This window comes from Stegostoma tigrinum, chromosome 8 (genome assembly GCF_030684315.1).
Source record: "Stegostoma tigrinum isolate sSteTig4 chromosome 8, sSteTig4.hap1, whole genome shotgun sequence".
Lineage (NCBI taxonomy): Eukaryota > Metazoa > Chordata > Chondrichthyes > Orectolobiformes > Stegostomatidae > Stegostoma > Stegostoma tigrinum.
The window spans coordinates 57,254,684-57,279,819 of NC_081361.1; the positions used below are offsets into that span (position 1 = coordinate 57,254,684).

General features: G+C 41.1%; 1 protein-coding gene across 2 annotated transcripts in view; it reads left to right on the plus strand.

Moving 5' to 3' along the window:
• hook1 (hook microtubule-tethering protein 1) overlaps positions 1 to 24,129 on the plus strand; it is a 79,320-nt gene extending 55,191 nt beyond the window's left edge. The window contains exons 13-22 of one of the 2 annotated variants that reach the window (XM_048538627.2): positions 2,271 to 2,358; positions 2,836 to 2,896; positions 3,362 to 3,502; positions 4,714 to 4,801; positions 7,254 to 7,288; positions 8,109 to 8,191; positions 11,641 to 11,741; positions 14,793 to 14,894; positions 20,008 to 20,076; positions 23,170 to 24,129. In XM_048538627.2, the coding sequence (XP_048394584.2) occupies positions 2,271 to 2,358; positions 2,836 to 2,896; positions 3,362 to 3,502; positions 4,714 to 4,801; positions 7,254 to 7,288; positions 8,109 to 8,191; positions 11,641 to 11,741; positions 14,793 to 14,894; positions 20,008 to 20,076; positions 23,170 to 23,316 (915 nt within the window). In that variant the 3' untranslated portion in view covers positions 23,317 to 24,129. The remainder of the gene's footprint in view (positions 1 to 2,270; positions 2,359 to 2,835; positions 2,897 to 3,361; positions 3,503 to 4,713; positions 4,802 to 7,253; positions 7,289 to 8,108; positions 8,192 to 11,640; positions 11,742 to 14,792; positions 14,895 to 20,007; positions 20,077 to 23,169) is intronic. The other variant, XM_048538628.2, reaches the window with a different exon arrangement.
• Positions 24,130 to 25,136: the final 1,007 nt, after the last annotated feature.

A 25,136-nucleotide genomic window follows, 5' to 3' on the forward strand; every position in this document is an offset into this window, starting at 1 on the left:
ATTTTTATTTTGTAATGGTCATACTATTTCCCAACAGTGAACTGGCTTAATGACTCAGGCATAAATTTTAATCCTCTAGTTTAGTTGCCATTTTGCATCAGTGAAGCAGGTTATATCTTTGCTCTTCATTTGTTCATGGGTTGTAGGTATGTTGGATCAACCAGTACGTATTGTCCATCCCTTCTTTTCTTGAGAAAGAGTGGTGAGCTGCCTTCTTGAACCCTGCTCTAGTCCACAAAAGGTAGATACACCAAGAGTACTATTAGGAAAAGAATTCCAGGAATTTGACGCAGTAGAAATGAAGGATCAGCATTATATATTCAGTTCATAATGTTGTGTTGCTTGGAGGGGAACAAGAAGATGTTGGTGTTACCACACATCTTCTACCTCGTCCTACCAGATTGCAGAGATTAACATATTTGGAAATGTCGTATAAAGAGCCAAGCTGAGTTGCTGCAATGCATCATGTATACACTTTGGCCATTGCGCATCGGTGGGAAAGAAGTGAATGTTGAAGGTGGTGGGTGGCCAATCAAATGGGTCACTTTGATTTAAATGCTGTTGAGTTTCTTGAGTGTTGTTGGATGAGCGCACAGTCAGACAAGTAGAAAGTATTCTCTCAGACTCCAAACTTATGACTTGTAGATTGTGGGCAGGCATTAGTGAGTTAGTAAGTGAGTTACTTTCCATGGAATTTGTAGCTTCAGTATTTATATAACTGGTTTGGTTTAATTACTGGTCAGTTAATCCTCAGGCTGTTTTATAGTGGGGAAATTCAGTAATGGTATGCCTTTGAATGTTAAGAGGAAGTAGATTCTTAGTTGTTGGAAATTATTGTTGCTTGGAATCTTTGTGATCCAATGTTACCCACCCTTTTTTAGCCCAGGTTTGGATGTTTTTAGATTTTGAAACTAGACAGTGACAATTCCTGACATTGAAATCAGAGCAGTTCCTGCCTGCTCTTTCAGCCACTATTTACGGCTGGATGTGAAAGGTCAGCAGAGTATTGATCTCATCTATTGCCCATGGGATTACTTAGCGTTATCTCATGCTGGATCCAGCATTTTGCATGTGTTATACTGTTAACAGCTTGACACTTAATGTTTTAGGTATTTTTAGTGCTGCTCCTGATGGGCCTTCCCACTCCCTTTTGTGAAACTAGGGTTGATCCCCTGCTTGATGGCAAGTGAGGAAATGCAGGGCCATAACATTGCAAATTGTGGTTGGATACGGTTGTCTTGCTAATAACAGCTCACAGTGCCTCTAAGATGCCCAGTTTTGAATTGTCAAATCTGTTCAAAATCTATTCCATTTCGTACATTGGTAGTGCCACACAACACGGGAGGTTATCCTCTATGTGAAGATGATATTTGACTCCACAATGACTGTGCAATGGTCATTCCTGTTAGTGTCTTGGACAAATGCACCTGTGACAGGGTGATAGATGAGGAGGTCAAGTTTCTCTCTCAGTCCCTGCTTCAAACCCTGTCTAACAGCTATGTGCTTTTAAACTCTATCCAAGTAGTGAACCACCCTTGATGAAATTTCCCACCCAGTGTTCATTCTGCGTGTCCCCTTGTCACCTCTAGACCTTCCTTCAAGGGGTGTTCAACATAGGGAAAACTGACTCGTCAGTAGAGGATGTGGAAGTAGAGTGATAGGTAGTTATCAGTAGATGTCCTTGTTTATGTTTGATCTGGTGCCATGAGACTTTGTGGGGTCCACTGTCAGTGTTGAGGACTCCCAGAGCAACTCCCTCTTGACTTACTTATGCCACTGTGCTAACATCTCTGATGGGTCTGCCCTGCCTGTGGGACATGACAAAACCAGGATGACGATAGTGGTGCCTGGGATATTGTCTAAAAGTTACAACTTGAAAGTATAGCTATCAGCCTGTTGCTTGACTTACCTGTTTTATATTTCTCCTGATTTCGGCAGATGCCTTTATCCATATTAAAAGCCACTCTTCGCAGCAAAAGAAGGCAATAGTTTCCTAGCTAGCACTGAGATTGAAAACTGCTACAAAGTTCCCACAACATCTTATGGCAAACAATGTGTGTCCTGGAATGATTTAAGTCTGTATCTTAATTCCTTATTTCAGCTGCTTGTGTGATCAAGCAGATGAGATGCGATATTTATAAAATCAGCAACGCAGCCTTACATACACTAATTATATTTCTTTTTCATTCATTGAGAATGAGGTAGTAACACCGTGACAGACTTGCAGGTGCCTATTACTTACTGAACTGTGTTTTTTTTAAAACCTTCAGCGACTGATAGTAGAGCGTGATGCTCTTAAAGAAACCAATGAGGAGCTCAAATGCACTCAAGTGCAGCAAGATCACTTGTTGCAATCGGGTATGCATTAGTTTCTTTTTATTTATTCATTTCTTGTGCTCTGTAGATCTAGTTTACCAACAAATAGGATTGTGTTTTTTTTTCCTAGAAGTTTAAAATGCCTTTAAATGTATACATTTATCACAGAACTTAAGTTGATTTGGTATAACGGCATAAATTTGTGTTGTATCATCAACAAATTTTTGTTTTCAAATAATTTTAAATCTTCAAATATATTTCCTCATAATATTCCATGAGAATATTATTACTTGCTCGGCTAACATCTTGTAAATGCTCAAAACGTTGTTTGATGCCATTAATAAGGTGACAATACCCATTACACTTTCTTTTGCATAACATTTTTTTTGTAACATCTCATAAAAACTAGCATTGTATTTTGTGTGAAATGGTATTGTCTATCAAAAAGTAAAATGAACTATCATGTTAAAACAGCTTGTCAGCAGTGAATGGTTAATGTTTTAAAATCTTATTCTTCAGGTAAATTTTCTCTGGATTCACATGATCATCTTGCAGCTGAAATTCTTCCTGTGGAATATAGGTATAGCTCTTACATTCTTACTCCACCTAAAAATAGAAATCTCTAAAATTAATACTGAAGTTTGGAAATCAAGTTTTTAATACAGTGCTTGTCTTTTCAATGTAAGAACAGTTTCAATTTCTGGCTCAATTAGCGCTAAGCTTATTAGGAAGTTCTGGATCAAATGTTGTCAACTTATTGTGGTTTTCAACCATTTAAGTTTGAAATTTAAACAGGCGTTCAGGACATTCCCTGCAGAAATAAATGATCCTTCTGTTTAAAATAATTGTGTCTTTCTTTGCAACAAACTTTTCTCAATGTTCACCCTTTGCTTTGCACTTTATTGTTTAAAACTGATTGCATAATTATTACACTGCAACAACCAACATTCGTGGGAAAATAGGCGAATGCTCACAAATATAATGATTGTTAAATGCCATGACCATATCGTTAAACAGTAACATTGCAATTTATTTATATGTGCAGGGAGAAGTTTATTTTACTGCAACATGAGAACAAGATGTTGCAATTGCAACAAGAGGGATCGGAAAATGAGCGCATTTCAGTACTGCAGAAGCTGTTAGATGATGCAAATCGGACAAGTAATGAGCTGGAGACCGAAAATAGGTGTGAATGTAATTTTGATATGATTTGATCTGCTCTTCATCTGCTCATTTCTTATGAGAAATTTTAAATGCAAGGAAACTGATCTGATTTACATTCTGCATCTTGCAGCAAGGTTAACCTTTGTGATATATATTTTCCCACAAGTTTTAAATTTCTTCGTGATTTTCTTCAATTGATCATTGTTTAACGTGTTTAGAGTTGTTTGCGTAGTGTATGATGGGAAAAAGCTTTTCAGAAAAGTTGCTAAACTGGGTAGGAGGCTGTTTTCCTCAGTGAGTTGCACATTTAACTCAAAGATGCTGTATTAGATTTGGGTTCTGGTGAAACAGGACAAATTCACAAGTTGATATTGGAACATAGCAATTGTATTTTGATATATTACAAAGTAGAATATCGTGCATTAGGGCCTTTGTAGCATGTGGTCAGTTGTGCATAATAGGACTATTCTTTATTATATACAGCTTGACAGTTCTGTAGACTTGAATGTCTTTTGGTAAGATAAGGAATTGAGTCTTCAACTTCCGGTCCATTAGTGATTCTGATGATACTAGACCATATTGAGTTAGGCTGTATTTATAATTTAGCAATGTAGTACAGAAATCAGTATTCATCTTCAGGGAGCAATGTAATTGTGCTGAGTCCACATTTGGTTTCCTTATTCAATTTGTGGGTTTTGTGGCAAACTTGTGAAAGGTTTAAATCCAGATCTGGTGTAATATTAAATTTGTACAGGACCGTTGAAGTATTGGATGTGGTGCTGAATATCTTATTATAGGAAAAAATAATTGTCTGAAATGGTAAAACTAAGATTCTCAAAGTACATATTTAAAACAATAGACTGTATTGCTCGAGGACATGATGTTTTTCATTAGAACACAAATGTTAAAGTGATTTTCAAAACAGAAAAGTTTAAAGGTGAATAGAGACCAATTGTCTCCAGTTCTTGGTGAATTGAAGAGTATCATTGGAAGAGAAGTGGAGAAAATGAGATGAAATGTTCTCACAGGAAGAGTTACACATGACAGTTGACACACAGCATATAATATTTTTAAAAAGTTGGCTAAAAATCGAATAAATAGGTGTGAGTAAAGGAGAGGAAAATAGAATTTGAACAGATGCCTTTGGTTGACAAACTAGCACCAACACAGGATGATGGTCCAAAGTAATAATTGCTTTTAACTAGTATTTTTATTCTTCATGTTTTTAAACAGAATTGAAAAACAAAATGTTAAAAAACTGCAACGTCAGATTGAAGATCTCCAGAAAGTCTTACAGGATCAAGGCCCTAAGATGGAAGAAGTGAGTGGTAGCGAGTAATTTAAGGTTAAGTTATTCCATTCACCTAGCAAAGAAGTTAGCTTTTATTAATAGAGGGATCGAGTTCCGGAACCAAGAGGTTATGCTGCAGCTGTACAAAACTCTGGTGCGGCCGCACTTGGAGTATTGTGTACAGTTCTGGTCACCGCATTATAAGAAGGATGTGGAAGCTTTGGAAAGGGTGCAGAGGAGATTTACTAGGATGTTGCCTGGTATGGAGTGAAGGCCTTATGAGAAAAGGCTGAGGGACTTGAGGCTGTTTTCATTAGAGAGAACAAGGTTGAGAGGTGACTTAATTGAAACATATAAAATAATCAGAGGTTTAGAAAGGGTGGATAGGGAGAGCCTTTTTCCTAGGATGGTGACGGCGAGCACGAGGGGGCGTAGCTTTAAATTGAGGGGTGAAAGATATAGGACAGATGTCAGAGGTAGTTTCTTTACTCAGAGAGTAGTAAGGGAGTGGAACGCTTTGCCTGCAACAGTAGTAGATTCGCCAACTTTAGGTACTTTTAAGTCATCGTTGGATAAGCATATGGACATACATGGAATAGTGTAGGTTAGATGGGCTTGAGATCGGTATGACAGGTCGGCACAACAGCGAGGGCCGAAGGGCCTGTACTGTGCTGTAATGTTCTATGTTCTAAGTATAGAAAGAATTATTTGCATGTCTTTAATGGGCTTTGTTTGGGATAATAGAAGCTAAATCTAGTTGTATATTTGATAATGAGTAGGTCGATCTGTTGGGACATTTGGATGACATTTGAGAAATCTACTGCAAAGTAATACCTTGCACCTGAAGTGGGTTGTTAGTATGTGCATGAGGCGAAAGTATTAAAAAATGCCATTCTGTCTCAAAACCAACAGGAACTTGGGACAGCATCTGCATTTAACTGGAACACATTCATAAACATGCAGAAATCCTGTAGGATAGGCAGTTTTGATATTATGTGCTAAAATGCAATTGACTGCTTCTTTGATTATGGATTCTGGCTTTAACTGCCGGTGGACATGTAGCCTCTTGGATCTTACCAAATTGAACAAGGTAAGAGGACAGTGGACAGTGGAGAGTGGCAGGGCTGAACAATTAAACAAGCTACAAATTCTTCTGAAAGAGTGATATCACTGCTTTATTTTAGCCTTGTTGAAAAACTTGTACTTACAATATTTATTCCGAATATGTGCTTTCACTGCTTTAAAGTCATTTCCCAAGATTTTTAAGAGCATTTCTGCTACCTTGGAGGTTTTTGACTTTGTTTTCCGCTCATGTACAGTCATTATTCAGCTTAGGCTGAAAAGTGATATGTAACATTCATGCCACATAAATGCAAAGCAAGGGCCATTTCCAACATGAGACAATCTAACCGTCATCCATTGACATTCAATGGTATTGCCAACACTGAATCACCCACTATCAATTTCTAGGACACCTGCAGTGAGTAACTCATCTAATTTCCAATCCTTGCTCAGCATCTAAAAAGGTACAAGTCAGAGTGTGATGGAATACTCTGCACTTGCCTGGATGGGTGCACTTTCAACAGCACTTGAAGCATGACATCAAAAGACAGACTTGCACGCTTGATGCATTCCACATCCACAAACATTCACTCATTCCACCATAGATGCTCAGTAGCAACAGTGTATACCATCTGTAAGATACACTGCAGAAATTCACCAAGGCTTCTGAGAATACAACTTCCAAGCCCACAACCACTTCTGTCTCGGGCGTGGGCAGCAGATACTTGAGAACACTAAGACCTGCAAGTTTCCTCCAAGCTATTTTGGAAATATATTGCCATTTCTTCAGATATTGAATGAAAATCCTGGAATTCCCTCCTGAGCGGCATTGTGGGTTTATCTACAGCATGTGGACTACAGCGGTTCAAGAACATAACACACCACCCACCTTCTCAAGGGCAGCTGGGGCTGGGCAATAAATAGCAGCCCAGCCAGTGATGGCCATATCCCATACAGTTTTTTTATATAAAAGAGGGAAGGAAAAACCCTCTCAGCTGCATGGAAGCAGTATAAGCAACTCTATCTTAGGCTTCTGATGAGGAGCAGCTGTAAATGAGGATGAGTTTCTTTAAGAGGATTTTAACCTTTAGAATTATGTATTACAGAGCAGTGGAGGCTAAGCCATAGATAATATTCAGGCTGAGTGAGGCACTTTTCACCTGCAAGAATTGAGGGTTGTCAGTGATGGAGTAAGAGAGGGGTTGAGGCTACTCAGTTCAACCATTTATTACTGAATGAATGAAAGTGATTCTGCAATAAAGCAACTTGAACTGCCTCATGGGCATATGTTGCTTAAATATTGGGTGCAGACCTCCAAAAAAAAATGATTAGTTACCAAACAAACAACAGCTTGAATTATGCACTCCACAATATGAAAATAATGTACCAAACATTCTTGATATATTGTCTTATTTTGCAGTCAAGTGAACTGAAGAAGAAATTGGATGCACATTTGTAAGTAAATAATCCTAAATAAGATTTTTCTGCTTTGAAGTGGCCTCATGCAAGTTTCTAAAATCCCCAGTGTTGTAGTTTGTAAAGGTAGATAGATACAATAGATCTGACTAGTTCATTCAAAATTCATTTTATACACTGTAGTGTCACTGACAGTCAAAAACATGTCTCAGCTTTTTCTTCTTCCAATCATAAACCAATCCATTAAAGAAAAGCAGAACCACAGAAGTTTTGTAATCAATTTGTTAATTCTAGTCTATTAACTCTGACATAATCCAAGTGGACTTTCTTCCTAATGAATATAAGTGGAATATTCCAATAGGTTAAACCTACACTGCAAGATTTCTAACAAATGGTAAGAATCCAAACATAGATTGTAAAGAAAGCTTTGCAAAGGATAGGACCTGCATACGAAGACCAAAAAATTTGCCACTTGTTATCTAGGTTTCGAAATTCATAGGCTCCTTCAAAAAGTCCTTATATGTACGATTGGGCCGAATGCCCTCCTGCTGTTTTGTAAGATTCGAGAACTCTGCTTCTGTGAATTGCTTCAGATTAACAATATAGTAGAACTTTGAACTGTTAATATTTGTAACTGATAAATAGAAATCCAGAAATTGAGAGATCTTTTCAACTGCTTACAGTTTTTAGTCAGAAAAAGATTCTAACCTCAATAGGTAAAAGTGATAGTGTCCAACAACACCCAGTGTCCTACTGACTCCAATACAGAAACTGAAATCAAAATCAGTGCAGAGTACGTAGGTCAGTTCGGAGTTGAACTGTAACTTTTAATTAACTTGCTATACATTTTTATCTGTAGGGTGAAACTTCATGAGGCCCAAGATGAGCTGCAGAAAAAGAGAGAACTTATTGAAGACTTACAACCTGAAATACAACAGAGCTGTAAGTTTAAAACATTGCAATGGACACAGTTTTTCACATATCTGCATGGTTAGAAGAAAAGGCAAAATGTTCCATACACTATAATTATGAAACTAAAGCAGAAATTGGCTGTACAGGCATTGAAGGTTAAGCAGCGTTTGGGGAAAAAGTTGTTAGGGTGAGCAGTACAGGTCTATGGCTGATCATTTGGATTTGGTGATCTGAAGATTAAATTACTGAGTGAGGCATAGCGTTTATGCAGGACTATCGCAGTGGAAATCAAAGATAGTAAGAACTGCCGATGCTGGAGCTGGAGATAACACAGTGTGGAGCTGGAAGAATACGGCAGGCTAGGCAGCATCAGATGAGCAGGAAAGCTGACGTTTCAGGTCGGGACCTTTCTTCAGAATTGGATAGGGGGGAAGGGAGCTCTGAAATAAATAGAGAGAAGGGGTGGGGCTGGGGAATATAGGTGAGATGGTGGTAGGTGAGTGCAGGTAGGCAGTGGTGGGAATTGGTCAGTGAGGGGAAAGAGTGGATATGTAGGAGAGAAGACGGACAGGTCAAGGAGGCAGGGATGAGAGGGAGGGTTGGGAGAACTTACTCACTTCAAAATCTCCCCATCCCCAGCCTCATTCCATGACCAACCCTCCATCTCGTCCCTGCCTTTTGACCTGTCTGTTTTCTCTCCCACTTATCCACACCCACCTCACTGACCCATCCCCACCGCTGCCAACCTGCACTCACCTATCACCATCCCAACTACCTTCCCCAGCCCCATCCCTGCTCTCTATTTATTTCCGAGCTCCCTTTCTCCTCCCCCATTTCTGAAGAAGCGTGTCGACCTGAAATGTCAGCTTTCCTGCTGTTCTGATGCTGCCTGGCCTACAGTAGAAATCCAACGTGCAATAGCTGCTGAAGAAAAGTAAATCAGAGAAGATTATCTCAGAGTACAACTGGACCTTGATCAGATGGGCCAAGGAGCAGCAGATGGAGTTTAATTTTGATAAATGTGACGTGTTGCATTTCACTAAGGCAAGTGAGGCCAGGACCAAACACTTCATGGTCACGTCCTGTGGAGTATTGCTGAACAAAGAAACCTTGATGTACATGTTCACAGTTCCTTGAAAGTGGCGTCATCGGTAATTAGGATCGTGAAGAAGGCGTTTGGTACACTTGCCTTTGTTGGCCAGTGCATTGATAATAGGAGTTCGGAAGTCATAGTGTGGCTGTTCATGACATTGATTAGGCCGCCTTTGGACTTCTGCATTCAGTTCTGGTCTCCCTGCTGTAGGAAAGGTGTTGTTAAACTTGAAAGGGTTTGGAAAAGATTTAAAAGGATGTTGCCGGACTAGGTAGGTTTGTACGTTAATGAGAGACTGAATAGGCTGGGGCTATTTTCTTTGGGGCTTCAGAGGCTGTGGGGTGACCTTTAAAGAAGTTTTTCAAATCATGAGGGGCATGGATAGGGTGACTAGATAAGTTCTTTTTCCTAGGGTAGGGGAGTCTAAAACTATAGGGCATAGATTTAAGGTAAGAGGGGAAAGATTTAAAAGGGACCTAAGGGGCAACTTTTTCATACAGTGGGTGATATGCGTATGGAAATGTGCTACCAGAGGAAGTGGTGGAGGCTGGTAAAACGTTTAAAAGCCATCTGGATAGGTACATGAATAGGAAGGGTTTAGAGGAATATAGGCCAAATGCTGGCAAATGGGGCTAGATAAATTGGGATATCTGGCTGGCATGGATGCATTGGACTAAAGGGTCTGTTTCCATGCTGTACAACTCTATGACTGTAATAGTGAAAGATTTGAATAGATATTCTTCACACACTCAGGACCATCTGGCAAATATTGTTCAATTGAAGAAGCGAGTCTCATAATAGACACTGTCGCAATGGTCTTCAGCCAGAAATGTGGAGTGGATGATCCTCCAGAGGTCAACAAGATCACAGGTACCAATCTTCAGTAGCTGATGAACTGTGAATGGTGCTGTACGTTGTGCAAACAGCCACGTATATCCCCACATCTAACCGGATAACGGAGGGATGGTTATTGATGAAGCAGCTGAAGGTGGTTGATCCCAGGACACTACACTAAGGAACTCCTGCAGATTTGTCCTGGAGCTGACGTGACAGACCTACAGCACCCACAACCATCTTCCTTTGTGCCTGGTCTGACTCCAAACAGTGGAAGATTCCCCTCAATTCCCAATGACTCCAGGTTTGCTAGGGCTCTTCGATGCCATACCCAGTTGAATGCATCCTTAATTTCAAGGGCAGTCACTCTCAACTCACCACTGGAATTCAGCTGTCATGTCCATGTTTGAACCAAGGCTGTAATGAGGTCAGGAGCTGGTGGCACTAGCAGAACCAATCTTGATGGCAGTGAGCTGATTATTGTGGCACTTGACATCACTTCCTCAATGATCAAGAGTAGACTGATGGGCGATGATTGTCTTGGTTGGATGTGTCCTGCTTTTGTTTTGGTGTAGGATAAACCTGGATAATTTTTCACATTGTTGGGTAGATACCAGTGATAAAATTGTACTGGAATAGCTTGGTTAGAGGTGCAGCAAGTTCTGGAGTACATGTTTCCTGTAATATTGTTAGAATGTTGTTAGGACCCACAGCCTTTGGATTATCCAGGGCCTGAATATCACATGAAGCAAATTGAATCCTTGAAGATTGACACCTGCAATCTTGTTGATCTCTAGAGCATCATCCATTTGAAATTTCTGGCTGAAGATTGTTAAGAACACCCCATAAAATTTCTCAGCAGGGACATTGAGGAAGAATTCTCATTTGACAGTTCAATTTCAAACATGAATTTAAGTATAAGATGGAGTCCATCCTGGTATCTAAGAAAATCTTTGCGTGCAGCTGTGGATTCAGATAGAACACGGATGTCGTCAATATGGTGCAATTATGCAATGAGCAAGAGATTAGGTGTCATTTTATCAAAGATACATCTTCGAAGACTCCATGAGAAATGTTTGAGAGATCTGAGCTTCACAGGGAACCATGGCAATACTAATTGTTTGGGGTCTCATTAAAACTGAACTCATCTGTACGTTGCTGATATCGTAGGTATCGGAATCAGCATTCATTGAAATGGTGGCTGGTCTAGATCCCCATGATGTAGTTCTGAAGTGCAGATGTCTATAGCTTCCTTGGGTGGAATAAAGGTGAATTAGCTAGAAATGCCAAATGAGCACGTGAACACTTCATTGCTATTAATTGATCGATTCTCTGTGGCAATACCTGTGCTAATGGAGTCCACTGGCCAATCAACCAGAAAGCTCCTGTCTTGCAAAAATAAATGTTTTCCCTTTAAGAAAAGACCTAAATAACATAAACATGAGGAAAAATGGTGTCACCTTAACATAATGAAACATCAGATTCAAACCAATTTTAACAATTGCAAAACCAGATCTGAAACCTTTCCAAAGTGCAAATCTTATTCTTCCAGCTCAAAAGATTGAGGAGTTACAACGTGCCCTGAGTAAAAAAGATGAAGACATGAGGGCAATGGAGGAAAGGTACAAGATGTACCTGGAGAAAGCTCGTAATGTGAGTATATGTGGCAAAATCACACAAGCCTTCTGCCTGTTTTTTTAATTGAATCTTTGTTCGCTGAAACCTCTGATTCCTGTAAGTTTTATTTTCATTTTAGCCTGTGAATTGTTTTAAGTACATTTTCTTTACATGATACATTTCAAATCTGTTTTTAAAATCCCCATGAGATCTAAACAAAGTATCAAAGTATGCATCTAAAATAGTACACGGAAAATCTTCATTTTGTACATACAGGCAGCAGCAACTTCTGAATTACAGCACCCTCAATCAGATCTGATATTCACTAGTGGCAGGTCCAAAACAACACCGAATACACTTTATATCTGAAGGAGATTCCTGGTAGGAAAAGGTCCAACATTGCCAAACTCCCTTGGAGAAGTAACGTATCCTTTTGGATATGTTCTTGGGACACCATTGGGAGACATCAGATGCGCTTTGGGAAAAGCAGGATGCCTTTTGGAACTGTTAAATTAGACAAAGATATGCATGAATGCTTAAGCACATTGGAACTGCCAAAAGGACCTATCAAATAGACGTGCCATTTCAAGCTCTGGGCCTTTAAATGTTTGAAAAGAAATGCCTACAGTGTTTAAACTAAAATGAGCACTTCATGTGTCAATCTCCTTGTTGGCATAAACCTGAAGTTTATCATTCCAAGGATAATAGGAACTGCAGATGCTGGAGAATTTGAGATAACATGGTTTAGAGCTGGATGAACACACCAGGCCAAGCAGCATCACAGGAGCAGGAAAGCCAATGCTTCAGGCCCAGACCAGAAGGGTCTGGCCCCGAAGCATTGCCTTTCCTGCTCCTGTGATGCTGCTTGGCCTGCTGTGTTTATCATTCCAAGATTAGTTTCACAACTTTCCAATTGTCACAATGAGGTGCCTCTCATTTCACAGTTTGACTGAGTTTCACCTAGGTGGAAGATTGGAGGAGTTGTGGATAGTGTAGAAAATTATCAAAGGATGCAGCGGGATATAAATCAGTTGCAGATATGGGTGGAGATATGGAAGATGGAATTTAATCCGGTTAAGTGTGAGGTGCTGCACTTTGGGAAATCAAATGTTAAGGAAAAGTATTAAGTTGATGACAGGACTCTGAACAGCATTGGAGTACAGAGGGATCTTGGAGTTCAAGTCCATAGCTCCCCGAAAGTGGCTACACCAGTAGTTAGATTGGTAAAGAAGGCATACAGCATTCTTGCCTTAATTGCCTGGGGAATTGAGTATAAGAGTCAGGATGTCATGTGGCAGCTTAATAAGAGTTTGGTTAGGCCATACTTAAGAGTATTGTGTTAAATTCTGGTCGCCATTTAGCAGGAAGAATGTGGAGGCTTTGTAGAAGCTGCAGAAGAGGTTTACCAGGATGCTGAGATAACACAGTATGAAGCTGGATGAATACAACAGGCCAAGCAGCATCAGAGGAGCAGGAAAGATGACGTTTTGGGTCTGGACCCTGCTTCAGAAATTTAAAAAAAGCCAGCTTTCCTGCTCCTCTGATGCTGCTTGGCCTGTTGTATTCATCCAGCTCTACACCTTGTAATCTCAGATTCTCCAGCTTCGGCAGGCCCTGCTATCTCTGACCTAGTCCCATTTGCCTTTGTAGACTTTAGCAGGATCTTCCTGGAGAAAGCCTTTCTTGCAGCATTGAAGACCTTTAATCCCTGTGTTTCCCTGGAGTGACGTTTTTAATGCCAGAAGTCTGTGGGCCGGAATAGAAATTTTTTGTTCAAAGATGGAGGCTATATTAGGCAGGAATTATGCGGTATGGTGGCAAGAGATATGTGTCTTAGCAACATGGTTAAATTAAAATTTATTTTTAAAGTATGCAAAGCTCAGATGGATAATTTACAGTGCACATTCTATCAGTTGGGAGCCTCACCGGCCACCTGAAGGTATTACAATACTCTTGAGTTTTCCAACAGTGGAGAGAAATCCCATTAGTCGGCTCGTGCTCATGTATATTTCTGTTTACAATTTCGATTTTGCAAACAAGAAACAGGGGGCTGGATATTGCTTGGCCCTGCTGAATGTGCATTTTGCATAGCTTACACTTCATGTAGCTAAGGGTTACTAGCCCATCACGTCCACAAGGGGTAGATAGGCTCTGAAATTGGCTGCCCCTTCATCAGAGTTTAACAAATTAGTAAGAGTGACTTTAGCTTGTTGAAAAATGAGTTAACCCCTAAAATATGCTGTTCTAAATCATAACATATTTGGTGTTGGCAGCTGGATGAGAGTGGAGAGTCTGTTTTTGTGTGGAAGTTTACAAAATAGTGGGAATGAAGTGTGATCAAATTTTCAGGGGATACCCAAACTGCACCATCATCCTCAAAGATAATAATCTGTTCAACCTACCCATTCTGCAGAACACAACCCGAGATACGCCTCTTTCCCTCCCCTCAAAATCCATCTACTTCTCACCTCTTCCCTAAGCTTTTAAAATCCTCCCCAGCCAATACCGTAGATTTACCTTAGGTCAAGATCTTTGTGGATCTGCCTGCTGTGCCCACAACTGATCTTATGATGCTGTTGAGATGGCTGGAGCTGCCAGCTAATCTGATTGACAGGCGTCTCCCAGAAGGTGGGCCTTTGTAAGGGGCGAGCATCTGACTGTTCAGCACATCGGTTTCGTCACCAACACGCCACCCCCCCCCCCCCCCACTCCCCTCCCAATCACCACCAGTGAAACAGCATGTTTTAACTCCAGAATGAGCTGCTTTCTGGCTGGTCAGCTCGCTACTGGCTTTTCTTCTGGGATCAGGCGACCCTCCTAACATCCGACTTCAAATTCATCAGTCTCGTGCATTTAGTCTTCCAATTATGGAGCTTGCAGAGTCAAAGCAAAAATTCCTAGGAAACTCTGTCATGCTGGAGTTATCAACAGTGTGGGGCAGCTGGAAAACTGCAGTAGGCAGTTCTGCAGGCACCAGGATTTCCAATCTGCAAATCCTCACTGTCCCCTTCATCCAAAATAAACCTAAATTCAACCATTTTTACGGTTAGGCTTAATGAAGAAAAACATGTTGTATTACCTATACAGGTGATTAAAGCCCTGGATCCAAAACAGAATCCAGCAAGTGCAGAAATCCAAATACTGAAAACCCAGATGGCTGAGAAAGATAAAAAAATACAAATGCTGGAGGTAGGCCATTTTTTAGTACTACACTTTATTCTAATTACAATATTTTTGTCAATAATATCGTAATGAGTTTTGATTGGTAATAAGCCTATTCTAACCCCTTAATATCTATCCCCAAGCTGCAACAACACAACCACTTTGAATTACAAAATGCAGCAATAAATGTTTATTAGCTCATCCCGAGCCAAGATGTTCCAGTACAGCTACAGCATTCACATCTATCCAACAATGTGAAAAATTGCCCAGGTTGTGATCTGTCTGCAAATATCAGGCCAAATCCAAAGCAGCCAATTACCACCCCATCAATCTATTCTTGATCATCAGCAAAATGATAGGTGCCATTGATGGTGAAATCAAATGATATTTATTCAGCAATAACCTTCTAGAAAATAACCAGTTTATGTTCCAGAGGACCACTCTTCTCCTGACCACTACAAGTTTAGTCCAACCGTTATTAAATGAAAAGAAAAGACAAAAAGAACTATAGCCCAGAGGTAAGATGAGGGTGACAGCCCTTGATATTAAGATATCACTTTGATTTGAGTATGGCATCAAGAAGCCATCACAAATTTTAAATAAATTGACGTAGAATGAAAAGTCTCCACTGGTTAAGTTCATACCTGACAAAGGAAGTTGTGGGTGTTGGAGGTTAATCACCTTAGTTCCAAGCCATTGCTGCATGAATTTGTCAGGGTTGTCATCTAGGTTCAACAATTTCTTATTGCTTCATCCATGATTTACCTTCCACAAGGGATGCTCTTTGGTGTTTCTACCATTTACAAATCCTGATACTTTGAAGCAGTCCATGGCTGTATGCAGCAAGACTTTAACAACTCTGGGGCTTGGGCTTGTGCTCCTAAATGGTAAATAACATTTATGCTACGGAGGTGTCAGACAATGACCACCCTCCTCAATGAGGGACTCCAACCAACTCTCCTTAATGGCACTGCAATTGCTGAAACACTCAACTTGCTGGGTGTTACCATTGACCAGAAATTATATTGATCTGCCATATAAAAGACCAAGCATGGAGTTCTAGATAATAAAATGTGAGGCTGGATGAACACAGCTGGCCCAGCAGCATCTCAGGAGCACAAAAGCTGACATTTCGGGCCTAGACCCTTCATCAGAGAGGGGGATGGGGAGAGGGAACTGGAATAAATAGGGAGAGAGGGGGAGGCGGACCGAAGATGGAGAGTAAAGAAGATAGGTGGAGAGAGTATAGGTGGGAAGGTAGGGAGGGGATAGGTCAGTCCAGGGAAGATGGACAGGTCAAGGAGGTGGGATGAGGTTAGTAGGTAGGAGATGGAGGTGCGGCTTGGGGTGGGAGGAAGGGATGGGGTGAGAGGAAGAACCGGTTAGGGAGGGAGAGACAGGCTGGACTGGTTTTGGGATGCAGTGGGTGGAGGGGAAGAGCTGGGCTGGTTGTGTGGTGCAGTGGGGGGAGGGGACGAACTGGGCTGGTTTTGGGATACGGTGGGGGAAGGGGAGATTTTGAAGCTGGTGAAGTCCACATTGATACCATTGGTCTGCAGGGTTCCCAAGCGGAATATGAGTTGCTGCTCCTGCAACCTTCGGGTGGCATCATTGTGGCACTGCAGGAGGCCCATGATGGACATGTCATCTAAAGAATGGGAGGGGGAGTGGAAATGGTTCGCGACTGGGAGGTGCAGTTGTTTATTGTGAACCGAGCGGAGGTGTTCTGCAAAGCGGTCCCCAAGCCTCCACTTGGTTTCCCCAATGTAGAGGGAGCCACACCGGGTACAATGGATACAGTATACCACATTGGCAGATGTGCAGGTGAGCCTCTGCTTAATATGGAAAGTCATCTTGGGGCCTGGGATAGGGGTGAGGGAGGAGGTGTGGGGGCAAGTGTAGCATTTCCTGTGGTTGCAGGGGAAGATGCCGGGTGTAGTGGGGTTGGAGGGCAGTGTGCAGCGAACAAGGGAGTCACGGAAAGAGTGGTCTCTCCGGAAAGCAGACAAGGGTGGGGATGGAAAAATGTCTTGGGTGGTGGGGTCGGATTGTAGATGGCAGAAGTGTCGGCGGATGGTGCGTTGTATCCGGAGGTTAGTGGGGTGGTGTGTGAGAACAAGGGGGATCCCCTTTGGGCGGTTGTGGCGGGGACGGGGTATGAGGGATGTGTTGCGGGAAATGCGGGAGACGTGGTCAAGGGCGTTCTCAACCACTGTGGGGGGAAAGGTGCGGTCCTTGAAGAACTTGGACATCTGGGATGTGCGGGAGTGGAATGCCTCATCGTGGGAGCAGATGCGGCGGAGGTGGAGGAATTGGGAACAGGGGATGGAATTTTTGCAGGAGGGTGGGTGGGAGGAGGTGTATTGTAGGTAGCCGTGGGAGTCGGTGGGCTTGAAATGGACATCAGTTACAAGCTGGTTGCCTGAGATGGAGACTGAGAGGTCCAGGAAGGTGAGGGATGTGCTGGAGATGGCCCAGGTGAACTTGAGGTTGGGGTGGAAGGTGTTGGTGAAATGGATGAACTGTTCGAGCTCCTCTGGGGAGCAAGAGGCGGCGCCGATACAGTCATCAATGTAACGGAGGAAGAGGTGGGGTTTGGGGCCTGTGTAGGTGCGGAAGAGGGACTGTTCCACACAACCTACAAAGAGGCAGGCATAGCTGGGGCCCATGCGGGTGCCCATGGCCACCCTCTTTGTCTGTAGGAAGTGGGAGGAATCGAAAGAGAAGTTGTTGAGCGTGAGGACGAGTTCGGCTAGGCGGATGAGGGTGTCGGTGGAGGGGGATTGGTCGGGCCTGCGGGACAGGAAGAAGCGGAGGGCCTTGAGGCCATCTGCATGTGGAATACAGATGTATAGGGACTGGACGTCCATGTTGAAAATGAGGTGTTGGGGGCAAGGGAGTTGGAAATTCTGGAGGAGGTGGAGGGCGTGGGTGGTGTCACAGACGTAGGTAGGGAGTTCCTGGACCAAAGGGGAGAAAATGGAGTCTAGATAGGTGGAGATGAGTTCGGTGGGGCAGGAACAGCCTGAGACAATGGGTCGACCAGGGCAGGCAGGTTTGTGGATTTTGGGAACAGATAGAAACGGGCCGTGCGGGGTTGGGGAAAAATGAGGTTGGAGGTTGTGGGTGGGAGGTCCCCTGAGGTGATGAGGTCATGAATGGTGTTGGAGATGATGGTTTGGTGCTCGGAGGTGGGGTCATGATCGAGAGGGCGGTAGGAGGAGGTGTCGGAGAGTTGGCGTTTGGCCTCGGCGATGTAGAGGTCAGTGCGCCATACTACCACTGCGTCACCCTTGTCTGCGAGTTTGATGGTGAGGTTGGGGTTGGAGCGGAGGGCTGCCTGTTCTGCGGGGGAGAGGTTGGAGTGGGTGAGAGGGGTGGAGAGGTTGAGGTGGTTAATGTCTTGACGGCAGTTGGAGATGAAGAGGTCGAGGGAGGGTAGGAGGCCTGGGGGTGGCATGGAGTTCTGCAAGGCATGAATCTACAGTGTGATAGAAATGTTAAGCACAAGATGATTGGCTGAAGTTAATCAACACAACTCTAAGAAAGAGGGAAACAACCTGAGATACCCCTGGTGCATGGTTCCATGTCTGAGAAGGCATAACTTTTTTCTTGAGGAATGGCCTCACTTAGATGTTTAGTCATCTGTTTTGCTGCTGAACACATCCCTGCATTCTGCCTACAAAGTATCACCTGGGGAGTTATTTTTCATTCATTCATGGGATGAAGCCATCGCTGGCTAGGCTAGCATTTAATGCCGATCCCTAATTGACCAGAGGGCCTAGCTGTGGAGTCTGCTATTATTAGTCAACCACATTGCTGTAGGTCTGGAGTCACATGTAGGCCAGACGAGGTAAGGGTGGCAGTTTCCTTCTCTAAAGGGCATCAGTGAACCAGATGCATTTTTTTCGGCAATCTGCAATGGATTTATGGTCATCATTAGACTCTTAATTCCAGATATCTATTGAATTCAAATTCCACCACCTGCAGTGACTGGATTCGAACCCAGGTCCCCAGGACATTACCTGGGTCTCTGGAATAACAATCTAATGATAATGCCACTAGGCTGTTGCCTCCCCTGGTGAGAGAACAGGCTTCTTAATGGTTCCAAACAAATCTTCCTACCAGCCAAGTCTGCTATTATGAACGCCTGATTCTTGGCTTAATTCATCTTTCTGTTGCTTACCTGCAATCCTGGTCTGGTAACCATTCGTTCCATGGTGCACTGCAGTTGTAAAGTTGTTCTCACGTTGTGACAAAAGCTTCAGGTGCAGTCCTATAGACTAATGCTGTATGTTTAACTAACATGCAATCAGTCTCAATGCAACCATCATGTTCAGATGCTCATCTCCACCAAACTAAATAGCCTGACACCTGACTAAATAGCCAGAATGGCATTCGCAATGGGCATGCCCCAACTCTGCATAGTAATGGCAGAAGGAAAGATGCAGCAAAAAGAAGATAGAGTGAGGCATCCCTGCATAAAACAGCATTCACTCACTAACCTGGCATTGTTTTGCTATTTGTTTTACACCTGTTTTTAAGTCCTCACATAGGCAAATTAGTTTAGCACAATCTTTCAGGTTAATATTCCCACAAGTAACCACAGAAATCATATGTGCTTTGGTATAATTTCTGTGTAAGGACATTTACCCTCACTGTTATTTTCTTGTCCAATCGGTTTTGTTAAACCAACATCAAAGAGTTAATAAGGAACAAAAACGAAGCTACTGGAGAAGCTCAGCAGGTCAGGCAGTATTGTGAAGGAAGAAACAGAGTTAACATTTCGGGTCCGGTGACCCAGAGGTTCTGAGGGACGGTCACCGGACCTGAAACATTAACTCTGTTTTTCCTTCACAGTTGCTGCCAGACCTGCTGAGCTTCTTTAGCAACTTCTGTTTTTGTTCCTGATTTACAGCATCCGCAGTTCTTTTGGTTTTTATCTATTTGATAGCACGATATCCAAAAGTAGGTAGTATTTTAGCACAATAAGTTATAAACCACAAGTAAGTTCAATATTTTTGGGCTATTTATCCCAAAAATTCAGGCCATCCATCTATTTATAATGCAATGAAAATTTAGTTTTTTTTTAACAAAATAACCTTGATTTACTTGATTTGTTTCTCTGTTTTTATACTAGCGCGAATGTGAGCAAGCAAAACTTCGAGGGTACGAAGAGGAGCTGATAGTAACCGCGTGGTACAATAAAGTAAGTCAATAACAATAGATAACATAAAATCATATATGTTCCAGCACAGTAGCCATCATACCTGCACTTGGATAAGTTATGAAATTCATCTCATTTCTGCTGTTTCCGTATAGTCCCTGCAGTATTTCTTTTTCCCAAATAACCCTAATTTTCTTTAGAATGTTATGATTGAATCTGCTTCGACCACTCTTTCAAATCGGGTTCCACCTCATAGTCATTTATTCCGTAAAATATTTTATCCTCAGCTCACTTCTCTTTATTTTTCTGATTATGTTTTATCTGTGTCCACTGATAACAGTCTGTCAAAGAAAGCAGTTTCTTTTATCAAAGCTTCTCATGCTTTTGAGCAGCTCTATCCCTTTAATTGCCCTGCTGTAAGAATAATAATCTTAGTTTCCTTAGTCCCTCCTGATAACTGAAGCATGTTTTCATTTTGACAAATCTTGTCGCCTTCTCCAGAGGTTTTAAACTTGCTCGCCAAGTTGGTGTGTTTGATAGCAGACGTATCATCATGCTGCTAGGTAACATTTTCAGTACGCCTCTGGTGAAGCATTGGTGTTCAATCCTGCTTGTTATTTATATGGCTGTTTTTTTTTGGGTGGGTGGTTGGCATTACTTCCGGTTCTTTTCTCAGTGGCTTTGTATCAGATCCAGTTCAATGTGTTTGTGATGGAGTTCCATTTGAAATGCCACACCTCCAGGAATTGCCTGGCATGTCTGTGTTTGGCTTGTGCTATTATGGATATGTTGTCCCAGTTGACTTTGTGTCCTTCTTTGTCTGTGTGTATTGAGACCAGTGATAATCGGCCATATCTCTTGGTGACTAATTAGTGTTTGTGTATCTGTATAGTTAGTTTACTTCCAGTTTGGCCTAGGTAATACTACTCACAGTCCTTGCATTGTATTTTGTATGTTACGTTAGTTTTATTGGTTGTGGGTGTGGGATCCTTTACATTCATCAGTAGCTGTCACAGGGTGGTTGTTAGTTTGTGGGTTACCCTGAGACCTAACGGTCTGAGTAGTCTTATGGCCATCTCTAATATATCTCTGATGTACAGTAGGGTGATGAGTGAGTCAGGTCGTGTAGTGTTTTCTTATTGTGGTCTATCATGGAGGTAACAACAGATTGTGCTTTTTGGGTATCCATTCCTTTTAAAAACTCCGTATAAGTGCTCCTGTTCTGCTCTGCGCTGTTCCGGCTTTCTGCGGTGTGTTGTGCCCATTTGAATAATGTCCTGATGCGCTCCGTTTATGAGTGTTGGGGTGGTTGCTGAAGTAATTAAGTACCTGGTCTGTATGTGTGGTCTTTCTGTACACGCTAGTCTGGAGTTCCCAGTTATTCTTACGTTCTACCATTATGTCGAAGAAGGGTAGTTGATTATCGTTCTCTTCTTACTTTATGAACTTTATTCCGGCAAAGATGCCCATAAACTAGCAACCGCCCAGCGACAGCTACTGACGAATGGAAAGGATCCCAGACCCAAAACCAATAAAACTAATGTAATATACAAAATACCATGCAAGGTTGTGAGAAACATTACATAGACCAAACTGGAAGAAGACTAACAAAAAGGATACACGACCTATTCTCACTGGTCTCAATACACACAGACAAAGAAGGACACAAATTCAACTGGGACAACACATCCATAATAGCATGAACCAAACAGAAACAGGCCAGGGAATTCCTGGAGGCCTGGCATTCCAGCCAGAACTCCATCAACAAGCACAGTGAACTGGACCTAATATGCAAACCACTGAAAAACAGAACTGGAAGTGATATTAACCACCTCAGCAAACCGAGGCATATAAATAACAAGTGGGACAGAAAACCAATGCTTCACCAGAGGCGCACTGACAATGTTACCTAGCAGGGTGATGAAACATCTGCAATCAAACACACTGGCTCAGCAAGCAAGTTTACAATCTCATCCACAACCCCAGCTACAAATCTTCTCAAAAACTTTAAACCCTCTCTGTAGCTTTGATATCCTTCCTAAAGTGTGGTTTCAATAATTTGACATGATTCTCCAGCCAAGACTTAATTAGTGCTGTAAAAAGCTTACTTTACAAAGCTAAGGATCGCATATGCCAGTTTATAACAGTTTGTCATTTCAGTCTGCCACTCTCAAAGGACCAGTATATGCAAAGAACTAGTATGTTTTCTGAAGAAGGGTCCCAACCTAAAGCATCAACTTTCCTGTTCCCGTGATGCTGCCTGACCTGCTGTGTTCCTCCAGCTCCATATTGTTTTGTCTCCAGCATCTGCAGTTCTTGCTTTCTCTGAGTATATGTAAATCCTTGGGTTCTCCACTCCTCAGTCTGTTTAAAATCATGCTTCATAGTTTCTATGGCTTTCCCTCATTCTCCCTCTGAAAATGCAATTTTTAAAATCACTGCTTTGATTTTCACCTGACAGATATACTGCCTTTTCATCAATTGAGAAAAGAAGCCTAACTATGCATTCCTAAAGTTTGCCGCTATATTTCAAAGTTCATAAGCATTCATATCCTTAATATCAATGTATAAAAAGAGCAATGGCATGAATATCAAGTCCAGGAGGACAACTATATTCTGCTCTGCAGTTTTAAAAGCAGCTGTGCAATATTTTTTGCTTCTATCTCATTGTAAATATTTTACCATTCACATTGCTACTGCCTCTCAAATTCCACATTTGCTAACAAGTCTATTATGCAGCATTTTGTCATACATCTGGCGATCTGTATACACTTTCAAAGGCATGACTTATATCAATTCTCTGCTCAGTCAAGTTAATCATTTTCATGTATTACACTATTTTGTTTTTCAATTAATACTTCTTAAAACTTATTTTGTAAAAACCTGAGCTGTCTCATATTTTAAACTTGGCACTGGTAGAAAAATGTGACTAGTGAAAACAGTTATGAAAATTAAACACTTTTTTCCAAATGCCATATTAAAGTGTGATTTTTAAAAAAATGCTGCTTAAGTGTCTATTGGTATTTCTTCAAGTATGTCTATTTCTCAGTAACTCCTTAAGCCACTCATTTGCAGAATTTTTTGTATCATTTCCTTGATGTCAATGTAAGACAAGTAATTATGGATTATTTTCAGAGTTTGGCTTTTCAGAAGATAGCCAGTGAAGCCCGATTAGGAGGTTTTAACCTAAACTCAAATCGCTCGTTCCTCGCAAAGCAACGACAAGTAACCAGCTCACGGAAAACTCTCACCGTTGCTACGCCTGCAGCAGATTCTAAATAGATCCAACTATTGGCAGTATACTGGTGTCCCATTTTTACAAAGTGGAAAATTGTTAATAGTAGAACCTAAAATAAAAAAGGAATATGTCTGAGATCAGTATTTTATAATATTTCTGCTTTTAATAATCTATTTATACTTTATAGTAGTCCCAATACAAAGCTTACCTTTAACTCTATGAGGGTTCCATCATACTCATCCAAATTAGTTTGTATATATATAGTACAGAACAGTGAGATCCAAAGATGAAAATTTGAAGAAGTTATATTGATTCTATATTTCGGATCAAGATTTAGATTTATATTTAATATATGTTTCCTGATTTTAATTTCATGAATTTATTTTCCAAAGAATGCTTGTTTCCTGCAATTATATTTTGTTGCTGCTTATTAAAAAGATCTGTTGTACTTTGTGTTTAAAGGGATGATGATACATTCACAAGCATATTTGTAAATTTGACAAGATATAAAATTGTAATTGTAATCTCTGTACTTCCGAACAAAGCTTAATATGTATACACAGCAATAAAATCCTCTTTTAATTTGTTTTAATTTTGTTGCTAAACATTGAAATCAATTCACTTTATTGAGGAAGAGGAATGAGCTACATGAGATTGTATTGAAAACACTCTTGTAAATTTTAAACTAAAGCCTGTTGCGGTGAAACTTCAAGAGTCTTGAGAGTTTGTACTATACTGTTCCATGAAATCTATCTTTCTAAGTGCTTTATTCATGAAACTAATTTTTAGTTGATTGTTTACAAATCAGAAGTTGGGTCTTTATTGATAATTTTTGTAACCTGAGAAAATAAATACAATGAGCAAATTCTGAATTATTTTGGATTTATGTTTTTATGGAATAATTAGATATTTTAGAATACTTTAATTGTTATTTGGGGGTTACCAGAAAAATGTTTAGAAAAAATCTTCATTAAATAAACCTGAAAAACTGGACTTTTTTTAACCCAAATGGCATTTATACAGCTTTGTTTTTAAGTCTCTGCCTGATTTCCACAAGTCACTGCCACGTGAATTAGATTTGATGTTTTTAATCGTCCTTTGCTGAAACTGTTGCTTTACCAGTGGTAAAAATTAAAAGGTTAAAGATTTTGAATATTAAAGTTTTTTTTAAATGAAATATTGTCAGGGTTTAAGAGAAAAAGTACTGCAACATGTAGCATTGTCTGCTTGCACTTAGTGCATTTTGAAATTCTGCTTTAGATTAGATTCCTTACAGTGTGGAAACAGGCCCTTCGGCTCAACAAGTCCACACCGCCCATTTGAAGCATGCCAGCCAGATCCATCCCCCTATAACCCACACACCCCTGAACACTACGGGCAATTTAGCATGGCCGATCCACCTAGCCTGCACATCTTTGGACTGTGGGAGGAAACCAGAGCACCCGGAGGAAACCCATGCAGACATGGGGAGAATGTGCAAGCTCCACACATACAGTCGCCCGAGGCTGGAATTGAACCCGGGTCCCTGGTGCTGTGAGGCTGCAGTGCTAACCACTGAGCCACCGTGCCGCCATTTTTGTTTTCACAATTCACAATTGTTTCAAATAATGGGGAAAAAATTGTCAGAACCTCCCATAGCCAATTGAAAGATGTATTCAACTTCAGTCAAATTTTATGCATCTTCTCTTTTTGCACTTTTATATCTGTTTCTTTCTCACTGAATCATATTTGCAGTGCAATTGAAGTGTTGGAACTTTGTCATTCAAGTGTTTTAAAGATTGTTCTGCAATAAAGCTTAAGTTATAGTATGTTCCATTTTATCAGTTTATGAAAAACAGTGCTGATAGAATGTAGCTTTTTTTCA